This window comes from Acomys minous, assembly GCF_964271855.1.
Source record: "Acomys minous genome assembly, chromosome: 10".
Lineage (NCBI taxonomy): Eukaryota > Metazoa > Chordata > Mammalia > Rodentia > Muridae > Acomys > Acomys minous.
This window is the reverse complement of record NC_140491.1, coordinates 66,791,218-66,810,944: the sequence shown is the minus strand read 5'-3', so window position 1 is coordinate 66,810,944 and position 19,727 is coordinate 66,791,218. Positions and strand designations below refer to the sequence as shown.

Here is a 19,727-nt window from a genome sequence, read left to right as displayed (position 1 = left end):
TGTGGGGAGTAGTGACCGGAACAGCAGAGCAGGCAAGAGCCAGCAGGCAGGTCTCCTCACAGCTCCAGAACCCTCTGCTCGCTGAGGTTTCGCCATGAACTATGTGGGGGTACTCCTGGAGAGCTTGTCACCATCCCCATGCCCAGCCATACGACCCTGTGGATGAGCCCACTGTCCAGGCTCATAAACACTCTACAGGTGAGCTGTGTGTTGGCAAGTTTGAGAACCACTGATAGGTGAAGTCCTCCTAGAGGCTGCCCCGTGTCCCTCCAGCCTTGGCCATCTGGCTTTCTTTAATTCAGAGACCACAGCCACAAAGGACGCCCCGGGCGCCTTGGCTCTCATAGGCCTTACATCCTGCAGGTGCCCCGCCCATGCTGGCTTTGGGAGCTGGATTCTGACTTCCAGTCTTGGAGAATGGAGAATGCCCCAAGTTTCTTATTCTTCAAACTCTGGTTCCTCCTGCCTCTTCCTAGGAGGCTTGCTTGCCTTCCACGAGCTACCAGCTGCCCACTGACCTCTGGTTCTTGCCTTCCCTTTGGCCTTATCCCCCGTAAGCCTCAGCTAGCTCCGTGACAGCCACACACGGCAGCTCAACACTTTCCACAGCCTTCTGCACACTCATTGAAGCAGAGTCCGTTGCCTGCCCCTCCACCCCGGGCACCCTCTGTCACAGCCACATATCCTGCAGGACTTGATGCTAGCATCCTACACGGAGGTCCAGTCAGGCAACTCCCCTGGTGCCTCTACAAAGGATCCACGCGCCTGGGTTAACAGAGGTGGGATGTTGAACAGGCACCTAGCCCCGGTAAAATGAATGTGGCAGCAAACGATGCCACAGACTTCACAGTCGGTCCACATCTCACCAGCCAGCAGCACCCCAAGCCCAGCTGCGCGCACAGGGCTCTCTCTCTCTCTCTCGTCGGTGTATTAGTTGCTTTTCTTTTTCTGTGACAAAATAACTGGGAAAAGAAACATATTTGGGATCCTAGTTTGATGGTGCAGTCACCATGGTTGGGGGAAATCATGGTCACAAGAAATAGTGGCTCGCTCTGCCCCATAGCCAGGAGCAGGGAGAGAAATGCTGATGCTCAATTCACTTGTTCATGCTGCAGCTGGGACCAAAGCTCATGGCGTGGCTGATGGAGAGCACGGGGCTTCCTTCTTCGGTTAAATCTCCCTGGAAACACAGGCCCGCTCAGAAATGAGTCTCCTAGGCGACTCCAGGTCCTCTTAGTGAGGATGAACTCTCAAGCGGCGCCGTTGGTTGGTTAGCTGGTTGCCTGATTAGTTGGCTAATTGCTTGAGTAGTTAGTTGGTTGGCTAGAAGGTTGGTTAGTTGGTTGGTTTGCTTCCTCTGAACTTAAGACCTGCGAACATTGTTGTTACGTGTTTTGTCCTCGGGGATAAAGTCTGAAACTGCTTCCCCAGAGTGACATTTAAGTGGCTGGCAAGTAGCGGAAGGCTAAGTAGAAGAATAAATCTGTACCTTCTGGCCCAATCTCACCGCTCCTGCCCCCCACTTGAGGCTTTACCTACAGAGGCCTGCCACTGTCTGGGTACGCCCCCACTTTGTGGCTTCCTACTTGTCCCTCTCCCTCATCTCTTAACTCCCCCAAAGAGCAGTAGAAAACCAGCCATGGCCCTTTGCAGGGACCACCCCAATCTGTTTGGTGCTTACTAGTGAGAACCCAGAGAGGACCCACTGATGAGGCTCTCATTCTGCAACCCTGAGCACACGGCATGTGCCACGCTCTGTCCTGTTTTCCCAGTGCACCCATAGGAGGCGACACAGGTTTGCTGTTAACCAAGTATGTCATTCTGTGACACTGTGGTCAAGTGCACAAACAGGGGGCCTGGACAGAGCCAAGGAGCTGTCCTCAGGGAGGAGCAGCTGATTCAGACACCTGCCACTGGGTGCAGCCTCCAGATAGAAGTGTCCCAGCCTGAGAAAGGAGGCAGAGGAGCTGGTGAAGGGGGCTCGGTCAGGAAAGTACTTGCCAAGTAAGTGTAAGGGCTTGAGTTTGACTCCCCAGGACTCCCTGGTCTGCCGTTTAGTTAAGTGCCTGCGCTCCTGGCTGCAGGGAGGCAGAGATGGGCGGGTGCCTGGGGCTCACAGCCAGACTTAGGGCTCACTGGCCAACTAGCCTACATTATTTGGCAAATTCAAGGCCAATGTGAGACTGTCTCAAAGAAAAGGTGGAAAGTGTCTTAAGAATGACACCCGAGGTTGTTCTCTAACACACACACACACACACACACATGCACACACGCACACGCACACACATGCACACACACACACACACACACATGCATACATGCTTCACTGCATACACACACCCACAAACACACGCACAGACATATGTACATTCCCCCCACCTTCCAACCTTCAAAAGGAAGCAGCTAGCTCGAGAGATGCTGGAGAGCAGAGAGAGATTTGCTGTGTCAGGGGAAATAGGCAGGACTAGGGGCCACGGGCTTGGGCTTGTGAGAATTCCAGGTGCCGAGGCTAGGGAAGGCGTAGCATACACTGCATCACTTTACACAAGGCACCTGGCGCCAGGTTGAGGACGGGCTGGTGGTTAGTGGTAAGCAGGTGCCCTGCCCCTCTGGTTGCCTGGCCCTTTGGCAACCTATGTCTGTCCCAGGCCCTAGCTAAGGCCCTGTTGCCCTGCTCTTCAGCAAGCAATGCCCAGAGGAGCGGCCACCAGCAGGTAAAATAACCAGGCCCTCTAAAGGCCCCGTGGCTATGTGGAGGGGCCAAGCTGCCCTGCCCTCGCCCCACCCAGAGCTGGGATCCTCGCAGCCTGCCTTTTCCCCTTGTGATGAAATATTCATGTCAGCAGAATAGGTCCTCTCTGGGAAGGCTGCCTGCGTCTAGCTTATGCCTTGCACAAGCTTTTAAAGAACGGGCCGCTTTTCCTACCCTCTAAGCATTTTCTAAGTCTTCAATCAATAATGCACTTTACCAGTGGCTTCCTCTCCTTCGAGCCCTACTCCCATCCTACCCTGCCCCCCCTTCCTTTCTCTCCTCCTCCCACCCCTCTTCCTTTCCTTTCATTTACTTGCTCTAAAAAAAATTAAGTCAAAATGTTGACCTTTTTAGGTGCCAAGTGTAGTGGGAGGGAGGTGGGTAGGAGGGCAAACCCCTCCACCCGAGTGTGAGCTCAGAGATATGTGGAGCCACAGGTGGAAACAGCTGGGCAAGAGCACTGGAGAGCTGGAGGGGAGCCTTTGAGGCTGCTGAGCTCCTAGTGAGGGGGCAGGCTTGGCCGGTTGGCAGACAGGTTACTAAGATGCACAAGACCCCGGGTTCAATCCCCTATAGAGCATGAACTGGGCATGCCGGCACACACCTGTCACCCCAGCACTCAAGAGAGAGAGGCCTGAGGATGAGGAACCAAAGGTCAACCTCAGCTATACAGGGTGTTTGAGGCCAGCTGGGATATGCAAGACCCTATCTAAGAAAAAGTCTGGAACGGCAAGCATGGTCTCGCGGGGCGTCTCTCTTACCTTTACAAACGAACTGGAAAATGTTGATGGCCTAGTGAGCGAAAAGAGGACCACAGAAGGGGTCCCGAAACAGGCGCTGTGGAGCATCTGCGAGAGAGCCAGCCAAAGTCTCTAAGTATAGAGCGATCCTGCTTCGGGTGCCTGCCTTTGTGTGGTAGTGAGCCCCCTGTGTCGAGGGGTATGCAAATGTAGAGGAATCACCCTCTTCTAAGGCAGGGACCCACATGTGTCTGCTTGGTAGGTGGTACACTGAGGGCCGCGAGCGCGTTCGCTGCATGTGGGGGCCATAAGGCTGGGTGCCAGGCACGCTTCAGAACTGGGAAAGTGTCTCCCGCCCCAAACATTCCTGGAAGTCTGGCTGTGGGAAGAATTCACATATGCCCAGGGCAAAGCAGAATGGAGCCTTTTTTTTTTTTTTAAAGACAAATTTTGAGTTCTTGGAGAGATTAACCCTCCTGTAGTCACTGCCTTGGCAAAACACTCACCCTCACTCCCTGTGACTGCTCCTCTGACAGAAAGCCAGCCATGCTGGCTGTGTCCCTGCAGGCAGCACGAGGCTTCTCCACCTTGAGCCAGCAGACCCTCTCCCTGGATGTCTCGGCCACATGCAGGACCCAGTATCCCGAGCTACTCTGAAGGGCTGTTGAGGGAGAAAGATGAAGGCACCTCTAAAAGCAGCATCCCCAAAGAGTCCGAGGGCCGTGGGGTTGGCATCTTCTCAGCCACCGCTTGGACGCACAGTTCTCCTTAGATACAACTCTCATGACACGGGTGTAAGACTCCCTGCTTGGTTGTTCATGCCTACTGCATGAAGCAACAGCTGGAGGGTGTCAGAAAAGGTGAGGCCTCCTGGCCCTTGCCCTCCTGGACTTTACTCTTGCACATAGAAGTTTCTGGAAGGAGGACTATGGTGGGCAGGTTTGAAAACCAAAGGCCTCAGCGTGTCTCCCTCCAAAGCTACCCTACATGGTGAAGGACCGAGAAGTGTTCTGCTGACTTGAGCTAAAGCCAGGACAGACTTGGAAGGTGGCCTGAGACTCTGGGTCCAACGTGGACCTCCGCCTAGGACACGGCCACTGAGGCTGGGCCTGGAGGAAGGAGACAACCACTAAGGCTCGGGATGGCGCTCTGCTAAGCAAAGGATTGAAGATAAGGCCCAGCATGGGCCCAGCATGTCCTCCCTGCCTGCAGAATTGATAGGGTATGAGAGAGTCATCTCCACCAAGTGAGTCTCCCTGGCCGGCTGCCGCTCGGGGTGGGTTTCTGCTGATCCGCGGAGAGTGACGCAGGTGACCTTGCTGTTGACTGGAGCAGAGGAAGAAGTCGGGAGGAATCAATGAAGCCACAGAGGGACACAGAGAGCGATGCCAGAGAGGGAGGAGGGACTTAGGGACGCAGGGAGGCCCGAATTAGGACCAGCGGCGAACACTATCTCCGTTTCCGCTTTGTTAATAATTCATCCCTGTTGCAACGTTTCTCACCAAGAAATAGGAAATAATTTGTTAGGGCGAATTCCCCCAGCACTTGGCTTTCTCCCTGGCCCTGGGGAGGAGGGCGTGGCTTGCTCCCTTCATCCCCAGGAGCCAGAGAGGTGAGGACCATGAAGAATCTGAGACATTAAGGCAGCGATGGCACAGCTGGGCTGTCAACTCCTGGTGAGCAAGGAGGCGTTTTCTGAACAGGGAAACTGAGGCACAGATAGAGCCAGACCCAACCCAAGCTTTCATGTCACTGGTGTTGGGGGCAGTGCACCCTAGAAGTTAAGTGTGCCTAGTGCTTCCCAGCCTGTCCAAATCAGGGCAGTTTCTCCCCAAGTCCAGAGAGAAGGGAAAAGCTGCCTTTTGAGTCCCCCTCATCTCAGCCCCAGCACCTTCACTTCACCCCTAAATCCCAAGTCTCTGTAAGAACAGGAGCTGGTACTGCGTCCCCCTCATCTCTGCACCACAGAGCCTGGGTTACTCCTTGGGAGTCTCCTGCCTCCCCACCCCCTTCCCCAACCTGGGACACAGAAACGATCCCCAGCCCCACAGTGAGGCTGACAGCTCAGCAGCCAAGTTCAAAAAGAACCCGTCAGCTGCTGAACTGTTCAGGGCCTGCCCACACACCCAGAGGCAAAAAAACACGGGCTGTCTGCCTCCTGGGTGCGGGGTGTGTGGCTCGGGCTGGGGGCGGGCTGTGTCCTTTCCTTCTTGGGTAAATGGCAGTTTCCTGACTTGTCTTTGAGGTGGAAAAATCTGTCCCCCTTGGGAAGCAGAGGGGTAATTGTGCCTTTGGGCTGGGATGGGTTCATACACGGTGGCCTGGCAAGGGATGCCTTCGCTGCATCCAGCATCCCTGAGCTCACATTACCATGAGCATCTTGTGGTACCCAGACAGGGTCTCACTGTGTAGTCCTGGCTGGACTAGGAAGGCCTCAAGCTCACAGACCTCCTCCTGCCTCTGCCTCCCAAGTGCTAGGATTAAAGGCGTGTGCCACCACATTGGGCTCTCACTCACTCTGCCAAGATTGCCTGAATCCTCAGAGGGAACCAGGAGCTGAGGCCACTGTGATGACAGAGACAAACGGGGTTGGTACCCTCAGGGAACTCACCGTCCATAAGAGGCTGCTTATACTTGAGAGCCTAGGGGTCTGAAGAGAGAGCTTAGGGGTATGGAGACTCACGAGGCTGAACTTTCCCAGATGAGGGGAGTTTGTCTGCTCCACAGCAGTCCACTCCCTGGTCCAGCATGCTTTTGACCTGGAACTTGCCCAGCATGTTTACCTCCCGGGCTCTGACTCCTGACCTGAAAATAAGAGAAAAGAAAAATCTTTGAAGAGACAAAAGTGCTCAAACCTGGTGCAAAAAATGGCTTCCCTGCAGACTGGACCTTTTAAGAGACTTTGCAAGAACCATGTCAGGTCACCCTACCCCACCCTGGTGCCTGCACTCCGGGCCCAGGGCTGCTTCACTGCCTACCTTCCAGGTGACTTACTCGGGGTGTGTGGAAACAGGAGAACTGCAGAGATGCTGATCTCAGATTCCCCAGGATTCGCCAAGGTCAGTCCCATCGTCTCCAGGGGAAGTGACATCAGGCTGCTATATACTCGGTGACTGTAGCAACAGCATCTGTCCCTGACCCTGCCACCACTGTGCTCCTCGGGAGTAGCTGTCACCAAAGCAGCCCGAGTTCAAGGTGGTCTGCGTCATGGGGTCCCCAAGGTCCCAGCATCTCCCAGCTTCCACCTCCAGCTCCTTCCATCTCCAGCTGACGTGCGTGACTCAGTTGTGTGAGACTGTCACCACCATGTGGTGACATCACTTGGGTTTCTAGTGTACTCTATCTCACAGACACAGGACCAGGAAATGGCCCCCAGATTCTTAAACAAGGGGTTCTAAACCAGACCTCATGTGCAGGGCGGGGGGCCCTAGAAATTGCATGAGAGATTTATGTGGTGGGAAGGGGAACTCCAGGGCTTTTTGTGTATGCGTGTGTATGCTTTTGTGTGCATGTATATGAATGGAGGCCTGAGGTCAACTTAGGTGTCATGGCACACCTTATTTTGAGACAAGGTGCCTCATTGGCCTAGACCCTGGCAGTTAAGCTCAGCTGGCTGGCTGGTGAGCCCCATGAAAATTGCTGCCTCAGCCATCACAGTATTAGTATTAGAGTTGTAAGTGTGCCATCTTACCTGGCCTTTTTTTTTTTAACCTTTTATTGATTCTCTGTGAATTTCACAGCATGCACCCCAATCCCTCTCATCTTCCCGTCCCTTCATAGCCTCCCTTCACCCTCCCCCACAAAAGAAAAAAAACACAAAAACTAAAATATTTAGCCACGGAAACTGAGCTGTGCCACGTTGTGTCCCACAGTGCACCCTTTTTGTCCACACATCTTTCCTTGCAAATGTTCGCTGCAGTGAGTCGTTGGTCTGGTTCGAGGCCTCTGGCTTCTGCTTACACTATCAATGCTGGGGACTCCTCCTGGACATCCTGCAGTTGCCCTGTGCCGTGGAGATCCTGCAGACCCAAAGCTTCACACTCTCCAGAACTTCATGGGTGGGGTAGATGCTGGAGTGGGGCCAACACAAAGCTCTGGAGCTGGGCCTGGGGTGGGGGGGAAGGTAGTTGAGTTGGTCAGCCCACCAGCTCCTCCCACAGCCATGCCACCAGGGCCAGCTCTCCCAGCATTGCCCCAGCTAGTCCACCCAAGGCCAAAGCTGGCAAAGTCACCTGGCTTTTTTTTTTTTTAACATGGCTTTGGAAACTCAAACTTAAGTCCCTGTAGCAAACACCTTACTGACTGAACCGTGCCCAAGTACCTAAGGCTCTTCATCCCAAGGCTTTTAAAATCAGGGATGTTTTGGGGTTGCTAATTATTAAATAGCCAAAGATGCGCAAATGCTGGTTTTGATAGCATCTGCCCTTAGCCTGAGTTCCCTTCTGCAAGGGAGAAGTGTGCCCAAAGCTCTCCTAACTTGGCTGTCCCGTCAGGCCACTCCATTTGGCTGTTTTCATTAACACTTAATCTGCTCTGTAGTCCTGGAAGCTAGAGACCCAGGAGGCTGGCAAGGCCACTCTTGCCTCCTGCTGTCATCAGCTGTCCCCCTTGGGTAGGGACAGGCCCGGCTGGAACTCCCCTGGAGAGTTCTCTCCCTGGTGTGACACAGAAAGCAAGCCAGGGCCTGAACAAATACGTGTTGAGGAGAAGTTGGCTCAGGGTGGACACAGCCCTGCCTCCTTGGTGATACAGGAATTCTGAGATTTTTGGGGTTCCTAGAAGGGAGGAGGCAGAGAGAAAAAGCTAGAAGGACTGTACTGGCCATGGTTTGGGATTATTTGCTGTGCTCGTGGCTGGCAAAGCCCTCTCTGCAGCCGGCATGAGGCTGGTAACTCATTAGTGTTTCACCATCTGCTTCCCAAGGGCTGGAGTAGGGGGCTGGCGGGCCCTGCAGGCTGGGCAGCACAGATCCTTAATCAGGCTCGAGGTCTCGGCCCCTGGTAGAGCCCCTGTATCCATTTTCTTAAATGATAGGAGGCCAGGAACAGCCAGTGGCTTTGAGGAACCCTGTGTTCCCCACCCCCTAGCCCAAGGACCAGGAAGGTAAGGCAGGGGGCTGGAAGAGGATCCAGGGAACGGTGAGATATGGTGATCTGAAGCAGTCGGGGTAGGAATGTGATGTGTGTGACAGGACAGCCACTGTGAGATGGGAGGACATTAGGGCTTTTAAAATCAAGGCGGTGTGCACTTGTTTTGGGGTGCTAATCATTAAATGGCCCGAGAAGCAAGTGCTGGTTTTGACAGCATCCACACTTAACCTGAGTTCTCTTCTGCAAGGCAGGAGTGTGCCCAAAACTCACCAAACATTGGCTGTCCTTTTTTAACAAGAGGCCAGGTGGCCTGGACGTAAGTGAGGCAGGATGAAAAACAAGGTTTATGGAAGAGGCCCAAAAAGTGTCCCTGAGGACACCCTGAAAAACCCAGGGTTGCAGCACCCCTTTGGACCGCCACCCCTCTCACTTGGCTCTCTGGGATGAGCCTGCCAGGAGCTGACATCTGCAGCAAAGACATTTACTGTCTCAGAGGTTCAAGACCAAGGTGCCGCAGGTGTGCCTCCTCCTGCAGCCTCGCTCCTTATGGTATAGGGCAGCCACCTCCGTGTGTGTCTCGTGACCTTTCCTGCATGTGTGTGTGCACATGTCCCTTTTGTTTCTGTGTGTGCCCCTTTTTTCTGCTTATTCAAGGGCCTTTCTTAGAAGGAGAAGGATCACCCCAGGGTCCCCTTCAACTCCTTAGTCTTAAAGACTGTTTCAGAATACAGCTCGCTGACTTTTGAAGTTACTTGGGGGTTAGGAATTTGAGGGGACACAACTGAAGCTCAAATAGGCCCAGGGCAGTAGGAGGAAGTGAGTAGGAGAGCGCGCAGCCTGAGTCAAGCTGTCCACCAGCTCCCTCATTCACCCACAAGTGTCTGCCATCCACTTCCCAGTGCACAAGCCGGCGGGCGCACTCTGCCCTGGGCTCCGTGTGTCCTTCCTGCTCTCTGTAGGGTGTAGCAGGGAGGTGTAGTGGTGACCTCATGGTCAGCCAGCAGCAGCCTGCTGCCTTCTCCTGGCGACCTGGCTTGGCCTCTGCTTGTCAGTCACCCTGTGGTGGTCATCAGACTTCCCATTCAGGGAAAGCACCGAAAAGTTCCTCCTCTGTCGTTGTGGTTATAAGCTTGCCAGACATGACCGTGGGAATCACCGAGGCAGCGTAGGGGGAAGAAAAAAAAAATGGGGGGGACGGGTAAGGAGGAAAACAGAAAGGAGGAAATGAAAGGGGGTGAAGAGGGATTGTTTTCTTCTCAAAAGTACCTCAAACTCCTCTGAGAAGGCCTGGGTTTGTTTTGCGTTCCCTGTGCCTCAGTTTCCCATTCTACTCAGTAAGGTGCTAGACTGGCGCGACATTCCTTGTACCTCAAGGTTTCCGGTCCCACCCATCAGCAGAGCCAGCCAGGTGGGGTGGACATTGGCATCACGGGGTGCCAAGGACAGAGCTATTTTGGTCGGGCAGGGCTTTGTGGGTCGCACCTTAGTGAACCCCTGGGCTGGCTGTTGCCCACGGAGCAGCCCTAGGCAGCCTGGGCACCAGGCCTGTACTGTGGAGGATCAAAGTCTGTGACCAATGGCTGACTGCAGTGTTGCTGGCTGGTGTGGCTGGGGATGGTGGCAATGTGTCCACCCCCCTCAGGGGCCTCATGGCTCATTAGAGAGCGAGAGGTTTTTGTTTTTTTTTTTAACTCAGATCCAAGCTACTTTGTCTCTGCACAGACACCTGAAATATTCATCAAAGCGGCTGTGTGGACTGGAGTACGGTGAAGCTGTCGGCAGCAGGATTTGTTGTTTGTTAATTAATAGGCCTACCATCTAGGGCAGTTATGGGCTTACAGAACATGGAGTAGAAAGTACAAGATACCTAAGAGCCCTGGCGTTCCCGTCCGTCCAGCCCCATTATCTTATGCTCTCTGTGTGGGCCATGACCGCTGGCTGCACGTGGGGCTTGGTGATTGCCAGCGGATGTCGTCTAGGGACAGGACAAACACCCCACAGGCCCTTCCCAGTGACCAGCCTCTACTTCCTGACAGGCTCTCTTCCATTGCAGGAGAACCCTTACCTGTGCAGTAACGAGTGCGATGCCTCCAACCCGGACCTGGCCCACCCACCCCGGCTTATGTTTGACAGGGAAGATGAGGGACTGGCCACCTATTGGCAAAGCGTCACGTGGAGTCGCTACCCCAGTCCACTGGAGGCCAACATTACCCTCTCCTGGAACAAGAGCGTGGAGCTGACAGACGACGTGGTGATGACTTTTGAGTACGGCCGGCCCACGGTCATGGTCCTCGAGAAGTCCCTGGACAACGGCCGCACCTGGCAGCCCTACCAGTTTTACGCAGAGGACTGCATGGAGGCTTTCGGCATGTCTGCCCGCCGGGCCCGAGACATGTCACCCTCCAGCGCCCACCGGGTGCTCTGCACGGAGGAGTACTCACGCTGGGCAGGCTCCAAGAAAGAGAAGCACGTGCGCTTTGAGGTGAGGGACCGTTTCGCCATCTTTGCCGGCCCTGACCTGCGCAACATGGACAACCTGTACACGAGGTTGGAGAGCGCCAAGGGCCTCAAGGAGTTCTTCACCCTCACTGACCTGCGCATGCGCCTGCTGCGCCCCGCGCTGGGCGGCACCTACGTGCAGCGAGAGAACCTCTACAAGTACTTCTACGCCATCTCCAATATAGAAGTCATCGGCAGGTAAGGCCCGGGGCCACTGGGGTGTTGTCACTCGGGATGCCAACTCTTTCCTGGAATGTTGTCACCTGGTTACCTGGATGTCACATGTTTCTAAGGATACCTGGTTTGTAGGGATGTTAGGTGATATTTGGAATGTCACCTGGTTCTAGAGATGTCACCTGTTGCCCGGAATGTCACCCGGTTCTAAGAATGCTACCTGGTTCCTGGGGGATGTTATCTGATATCTGGGATGTCACCTGGTACCTAGAATGTCACCTTGTTCTCAAGATGCCACCTGGTTTCAAGGAAGTCACCAGGCCTTGGCATAATTGGGGGCACTTGTGTGGGTGCTAAATGCCTGGCGGGGCAGAAGGTTCTGCACCATCCAGGAAGTTTGTTTATAAATAGATTTGACCACCTCCTCTTGGTGGGGAGGCCTGGTAGCACTCAAAGAAAGAATAAGCAGGCTACCAAGATGAGACTTGATAGCCTATGACCATATAATGGGGGAGGAGGTCCCCCTTGGTCATAGACCTCGTGGAGGGGAATAGGGTGAAAGCGGGAGGGAGGGAGGAATGGGAGGATACAAGTGAGGGGATAACAATTGAGTTGTAATCTGAATAAATTAATAAAAAAAAGAAAAAATTAAATAAATAGATGCTATGCAGGCTTTAGGAGAGGCTCTCGTTACCACCAGTGGGATGGGGAAGCCGAATCTGTTTCCCTCTGGACCTTGGGGTGCTTAGATGAGTCAGGCTTGGCAAAGGGCTCACAGCAGTGCCCAGCATGGAATACGTGCTGTTTTAAAATGGAATAAAATGAATGGTAGCTAAAGGAATGGCACTAGAGGGCTGGAGCAGGCTGACGGGGCAGTGCGAGGCCTGGGGATGACGAGGCCTGACAGGGGCAAAGGGAGCACCCGGAGCCCCATCGGGGCCTTTGTGTGCGTCTCCATAGCTGGTTTGTGCTGCCTGGCCTGGGGAAAGCCACTAGCTGCTCCGTGTGACTGGTTTTGTTTTGTTTGTTTGTTTTGCTTTGCAACTTAAAAAAAAATTTTGAGAAATTTATACACATGAGACTATATTTGCATCAATTCTACCCCTTTTTAACCCACATCCCCACCCCCTTTTGTAAAACACACAGCATGCCCGTGTTGTTTCCATATTTAGGGCAGGATTGGGAAGAAGGGTGTGGTGGCATGGAGCAGGGAAAGCCTGGGGCAGTGCCTCCCTTTGCCTGGTGTGTGAGGGCCCGGGGGGTGGGGTGGGGTGCCTCTCTCTGTCGCAGTGTGTGTCTGCGTTCCTTTCATGTTGAGTTTGTGTGTAGATTCCAGAGATGGAGACAGAGGTGAGCCAGTCAGAAGTAGAGTCAGGTTCAAAGCTGGCAGAAAGACAGAAGCAGGTGTGCATGTGTGACCTGTGCTGCGGGTGCCTGGCAGGTGTGCACGTGCAGCCTATGCTGTGGGTGCCTGGCTCCTGGTACTTACCCACTCAGGAACAGGGCATTTCACATCTGGAGTATAGTCAGGTGCAGTGGTGCACAAATGTGATCCCAGCACTCAGGGAGGCAGAGGCAGGCGGATCTCTGAATTTGAGGCCAGCCTGGTCTACAAAGCGAGTCCAGGCTACACAGAGAAACCCTGTCTCAAAAAAAAAAAAAATCAAATCTGGAGTGTGCTGGAAGCCATCTCTAAGATGGCCACTGTCGTCATTCTTTCCCGGTTGTGATAAATGCCCTGAAAGGGGCCTGGAGCGATGGCTTAGTGGTTAAGCGTACTCCTTCACAGGGCCCAGGTTTGGTTCCCAGCATCCACACAACTCCAGTTCATGGGCATCTGATGCCCTCTTCTGGCCTATACGAAACACATGCATCCATGTAGGCGAAGCACTTGTATGTAAAAATAAGTAAATCTACAAAAGATTTTAAAGTGCCCTGACAAGAGCAACCTAAGGAAGAAAGGGTTTATTTTGGTTCAAAGTATTGCAAGCGCATCGTGGTGGGGAGGTCAAGGCTGCGTGTTGGTTATCAGTGGTCCCCACCCTTCCTAGTGCTGCGACGCTTTACTACAACTCCTCACGCTGTGCTCACCCCCGACCATAACATTATTTTCTTTGCTACTTCATAATTGTAATTTTGCTACCGTTACAAGTCATAGTATAAATATCTGTGTTTTCTGATGGTCTTATGTGACCCCCATGAAAAGGTTGTTCAACACTCCCCCAAAGGGGTCGTGACCCACAGGTTAAGAACCATTGCTGAATATCACGTCCCAGCTGGGGATTCATTGCAGACAGTGATGAGTGCAGGCTGCCTCTCAGCTCCCTTTCACCACTTACACAGTCCAGGATCCCAGGCAAGGAGAGGTTGTTCCTCAGTGAGTGGGTCTTCCCAGCTCAACCGACTTAAGATAATCCCCACAGGTGGTCGCAGTGGCGCACATTGTTGGTCCCAGCACTCAGGAGGCAGAGGCAGGTGGGTCTCTGAGAGTTTCAGGCCAGCCTGGTCTATATCGGAAGTCCCAGGACAGACAGGGCTACATAAAGAGACCTTGTCTTAAAAAAACAAACCAAGGGCTGGAGAGATGGCTCAGTGGTTAAGAGCACTGGCTGCTCTTCCAGAGGCCCTGAGTTCAGTTCCCAGCAATCACATGGTGGTTCACAACCATCTATAATGAGATCTGGTGCCCTCTACTGGCGTGTAGCTGTGCATACAGACACAGCAGTGTATACATAATAAATAAATCATTAAAAAAACAAAAAAAGAAGGGTAATTCACACACATATGCCCCAGAGTCATGTCACACAGGTGATTCTAGATGGTGGCCCAGCTGTCAACCAACAGGTCAAAAGCGCACACATTTTAGCATTGAGCAGCCAGGTAGGGACTGAGCAGCAGCCCAGGCCCTCAGGATCCTAGCCTGTTTTCTGTGTCCACTGCTACAAGGGACCCTCATCCCCAGTATTTCTAAGACCCAGCCTTAGAGGACAGAGGGCTCCCTCCTGTCCAGTGGAAGTCAGCAGAGTCACAGGAACCTCTCTTGTAACCTGAGGTTCAAGCCCCCACCCCTACCCTCACCCCCACCCCCACTCCATCCCCATCCCCATATCTGGTCCTCTCTTTCACATCTGTGACAAGACTAGGGTCACCGGGAACCGCTGTCTCTATGGCAGGGTATCGCGGCGGTGGCGGGGCAGTCCCAGCACTCCTTTGGCATCCAGCCTTTGTGGGCACAGGGATTCTCTGTCGTGGTGGCAAAAGCGTGGCAATCAATTCACAGATAGGGCTTCAGGTGGCTGGTTGGCAGGAAAGCGGCAGCTTCGTTATTGATTAATTAGGTCTAGTTAGACGGCAGGTGTGGGAGCCAACAGAGGAAGCCCCTGAAGTTCCCAGGTTCTAGGGCTTTCTTATTCCATGCATCCGCCTCCCCCTATGACCTGCTGCCAAAATAACAGCAAATAATCCGTGCCCCCCCCCCCCCGTTCAAAGGGGTATTGAGGGTATGAGCGCCCACAAGCCCAGGTTGGAACATTGAGCAAGGTACACTTAGTCCCGGCCCATGGAGCTCACCCTGCAGGGCCAGTGTTCCTCACAGCTCCTGCCTTCTCAGCTGAACTAACTGTCAGCCAACCAGGATCCCATGCCAGACTCACCCAAGGTCAAGCAAGCCTCACACAGCTTTCCGTAAGGAGGCGTTGGCCTTGTGGACTCCTGGGTTCCCATCCTAGCTCTGACTCCATCCCTGTAACGCTGCAGGAGTACCTACAAGGCAACGTCCCCACCTCCCCTCCGAAGCCTAGAGCTTTTTGTTTCACTAGTGGGTCCAGGCTCTGCACACATCAGCAATTACAACTTTAAGGAGGGAGCAGGTGGCCGGGGGCGGGATCAGGATGGCAGAGGCACCTGGTGGGGGTCTCAGGGATTAAGGAGCTAGTACAAATGGGCACCAGGGTGTGCAGGGCTGCAACAGAAGGGTTGCACCAGGAGCTAAGAGTGAAAGCCAGTCACCAGCACCCTGGGGCTCTGGCTTCCTGCAGCCCCGTCCCCGGGGCTTGTTCCTAGAACGCTGGAAGGAGGTGGGAGCTATTTTCTCCTGCGTGTGGGGGAGCTCAGGTACAGAGTCTGGGCAGGAGAGGCTGCCTTTAAACTGCAGGGAATCTGGGCCAATAGCTGAGTTGGAACTGGAGTGAGATCATCCGGGCTCCTGTGGAGCAGGAATGTACATCCTGTCCCCGCAGCCTGAGCCTCACCCGAAATTCTCAGGGGAGTCTTATAAGACCCACCATGAATCGGCTTCCGCCTGGAAGCTGGCAGCGAGGTCCAGAAAGCCCAATACTTGCAAAGCCCGTCCAGTGAGCTGAGGGACGAGGAGAGACTCCAGGAAATGAGCTGCCAGTTGGAAACCTGCCCGAGCCTTCTTTTCCTCATCTGCAATATGGAGCCATAGAAGTCATCTCCCCAGCATGTGTGAGCTGTTGATGAGATTACAGTGTGTCCCCTTCCTTCTCTTAGAGGGCAGGGGAGCAGGGAGGCAGAGGCAAGGACAGAGATGCTGGGGAAGATGTCCTGGTCATACCCAGGCCAGGCCATGGCCTCCAGGGCTGGGGACCATTGGGAGACAATGTCATCAGAGGCAGTAGGGAAGAGGGTAGCCTGTGGAGAAATGTGTAAGACTGAGACCTTTAGAGCGATCTCTAGTCTATTTTCAGAGTCTCTACTGAGAGATGGAGTCCGTTGTCAATGTAAATGCATAGGAATTTATTGAGCTGACGCAACAGGGTCTGCCAAGCTCTTTCGAGTTGGAGACCCTCAGAAGCAGAGGCACGGGCCTTTTATAGGTTTTAGATAAAGAAATTGGTTTTACAGCATGTGATTGGTTGAAGCAGTCACAGGGGGTGTTAGGAACTTTTTTTAGTTGGGAGGGGTAAGTACATTTCTGGGAAAGTGGAAATTTTAAACACAAGCTCGCTGTCTTTGAGTTAAGCTGGACTCTCAGCACAGGAGGGCTGTCCTTGAGACAAACTGGACTCTCCAAGCAAATAAGATTTACAGACTTTGGCCTTAATGGGGGTCCTAAAGGGAGGACCGGGTAGGCCAGCTTTTACATTTTCCCAGACTTTGGCCTTAATGGGGTCCTTAAGGAGAGGGGCCTGGTTTTTCAAATGCAGTCAGCCAGCCCCTTGAAACACAGCAGCAGACTAGGGAAGACACACAGCAGACACCTGTGTGCGACCTCTTGCTCTTTAAGAACCAGCATCGTCTTCCAAAGTCTTTGAAAACCCTGTCCGCATGAAACAAAATGCCCCTGCAGCGCAGCACTGACAGCCCAGGGCCCCTTGCAGCTGTGACAGGAGCCACACAAGCCCCTGACAGGGCTGACACAGTGAGGGCTGTTCCCACCAGTCAAAGAGAAGTGGGAGGCCATCCAATTCCTACTGCCAGGCTCTACCCTGGAGGCACATTTTTCTACCCAGAAAACATATATAGGCTCCAAGGAATCTGCCATACTGGGGTCTTTTTTTTTTTTTTTTTTTTTTTTTTTTTTTTTTTTTTTTGGTAGTGGTGGTGGTGGTGAATTTGAGACAGGGTTTCTCTATGAGTCCTGGACTCACTTGATAGACCAGGCTGGCCTAGAACTCACAGAGATCTGCCTGCCTCTCTTTAATCCTGAGTGCTAGGATTAAAGGTGTGTGCCACCCAGCACCATACTGGGCTTTTATAAGCTGGGGGCAGAAAAGGAACAGGCTCTCTCTTCAGCAGGCCTAGTGCCCGGTGTTGGCTGTGTTCTGTCCTCTTTTGCCCTGGAGGGATCCAAAACTTTTGAGAAGGAAAAGGACCTGTTTGATCCCAGAGTCTTCACTGAGCTTGGTGGGCAGCTCTCACTGTAGGCTCTGGGCCACACCCGCCCTGGGCTTCTCCTCCCTTGACCCGCTCGCCTCTCTTGCCTCCCTGTCTTTTTCACAAACCTCCTGTCCCTATTGATTGCCAGTAACTGGAGGTGCAGTCACAGGACAGGAATAGAAATGACAGAGAGGAGAAAACCTCTGCGGGGCAGGCAGCGTGAGGCAGCAGGGAAGGAAGGCGCCTTTCTACTCACACCATGCCCCTGTCCCCCTTGACTCCCCATGGCAAACATGGATGGGAAGAGAACCGTGGGAGGCTGGGGCGGGGGACGGAGCTGTCCCTCAGTGCTAGTGACCATCATTTACAGAGCACATCTTGAAGGCTAGCGCCCCGCCCACCCATCCTTTCTGAGGTTTCTTCATTGAGCCCTGCTCCACTAGGATCTTTGTCCCCATTACTTAAATGGGAAACTGAGGCCTAGAGGTTAAGAAATGCATGGGGCTGGGTGGGGTAGCACAAGCCTTTAGTCCCAGCACTCAGGAGGCAGAGCAGATGGGTTTTTGTGAGTTTGAGGCCAGCATGGTCTAAATAGTAAGGCACTATCTCAACTAAAAGAGGAGGAGGGCTGAGTGTAGGCACACCCCTTTAATCCCAGCACTCAGGAGGCAGAGGTAGGCACATATCTGTGAATTCCAGGCTATCGTGGGCTACATAATGAGTTCTAGGACAGCCAAGGCTATGTAGAGAGACCTTGTCTAAGAAGAAAAAAGGAAGGAGAAAAGAAAAAGAGATGTTGTATACACCTGTTAGATGGCTAAAATGAGGGAAACAGAACAATCGGCATTGCTCATGGGAATGTGAAATGGCCCCTAAAAATGCTGAATACAGAATTAACATGTGACTCGGTGATTGATTCTCCTTCTGATCCACCCACAAGAATCTAAAGCAAGGTCCTAATAGGTACCTATGTACCCGTGTTATACCAGCAGGCTCGCCACAGCCGGTGATGCAAGCAGCCCAAGTGTCTTTGGGGAGATAGGTAGGTAAATGCAAGGTAGTCTACACATGTGGTGGAATATTATAATTTCCTTATAAAAGGACAGAGCAGTGTGTGGTGGTGCAGCTCTACAACCATAGTATTAAGGAGACAATGGAAAAAGGATTCTGAGTTTAAGGCTAGTGTGTGTGTGTGTGTGTGTGTGTGTGTGTGTGTGTGTGTGTGTGTGTACCTGGAGTCTATCCTCAGAACCACACAAAAATGAAAATGGATGGATGGGTAGGTGGGTAGATAGATGGGTGGGTGAATGGATGGATAGAGAGGTGGATGAGTGAGTGGGTGGGTGGGTGGGTGAGGGGGTGGGTGGGTGGGTGGGTGAGGGGGTGGATGGGTGGGTGGGTGAGGGGGTGGATGGGTGGATGAGTGAGTGGATGGGTGGGTGGGTGAGGGGGTGGATGGGTGGGTGGGTGAGGGGGTGGATGGGTGGGTGGGTGAGGGGGTGGATGGGTGGGTGGGTGAGGGGGTGGATGGGTGGGTGGGTGGATAAGCAGCTGGCTTCCCATATTGTACTGTCCAGGTAAGAATCTTGTCAGGTGTGACCGCTGAGAACAAGAGACCTAACCTGTCAGTCCTCCTTCCCACCTCTGTAGAACGGAGGCAGTGGCTGTGAGGTTTAAAGGAGCTTGTCCCTGAAGGGTGTGTAAAGTGCTTCTGGGGAGTAGGAGCCAGCATCCGCTGCCATGGGCAATGAGGAGGAACCCTGGGTTGCAGGGTGTCAGAGGGTCTTGTACCTGCATCTGGGGACTCTTAGGAAGGCAGAAGGTCTGAAGACTGCAAGAAATGTGTTCTTAGATTTTACTATGTGAGGTCTGCTCAGGAAAGGGCTCCTGTGGAACTCATATCAAAAGGGCCCTGACCCTCCAACATCTGTACAGTCTCTGGACAGGCAATCTGGCTTCTGTTTTGCATTCTCTTATTATTTATTTAGTGCATGTGGTTGGTGTGTGCACACTTGTGCGTGTGTTCATACGTGTGTGTGTGTGTGTGTGTGTGTGTGTGTGTGTGTGTGTGTTGTGATTAAAAATACCCTGATTTAAAACAACTTGAAAGAGAAAGGATTCCCGTTAGCTCACAGGTCAGGGCTAGGGTCCATCACGCGGGAAGTCAAGGCAGCAGGAGCTTGGTCACATGGCACCGTAGTCAGGAAGCAGAGAGAGATGGACGCATGTGACATATGTAGTCCAGGATCCCTGCCCACAGAGTGGTCCTGCCTGCCAGGTGGGTCTTCTCTCACTACCTGTCATTCCACATAGGCTCCTCGAAGCTTGTAACTGTCCACAGGTGCCCAGAGCCTCCTTTCATGGGTGACTCTAGATCTATCAGGCTGACAACACTCGCTGTCATTAACTGTCTCTCACCCACCCTCCTGGCCTGAGCCTTCTTCCAAGGAGGACGTGTATACTCGCCTCTAACCTGTCGGAGTTGGGGGCACGGGGTCAGGCTGAGTCTCCTGCGTCAGGGCCTGTAGGCTCCTGGGGCCCGTCTGGTTGATGGGCTCTGTCCATACACTGGATGGGGTGGACCTACCTTCTTCAGAGAGGAACTAAGAGCCTAGGGCTTGGCTAGGATGC

At 53.3% G+C, this 19,727-nt stretch overlaps 1 protein-coding gene across 6 annotated transcripts in view; it reads left to right on the top strand.

Annotated features, from left to right (window-relative positions):
* The window catches only part of NTNG2 (netrin G2), a 61,167-nt gene that overhangs the window by 15,427 nt on the left and 26,013 nt on the right, over window positions 1-19,727 (top strand). For all 6 annotated transcript variants that reach the window (XM_084799603.1, XM_084799601.1, XM_084799605.1 and 3 more), the window contains exon 4: window positions 10,636-11,279. In XM_084799603.1, the coding sequence (XP_084655729.1) occupies window positions 10,636-11,279 (644 nt within the window). The remainder of the gene's footprint in view (window positions 1-10,635; window positions 11,280-19,727) is intronic.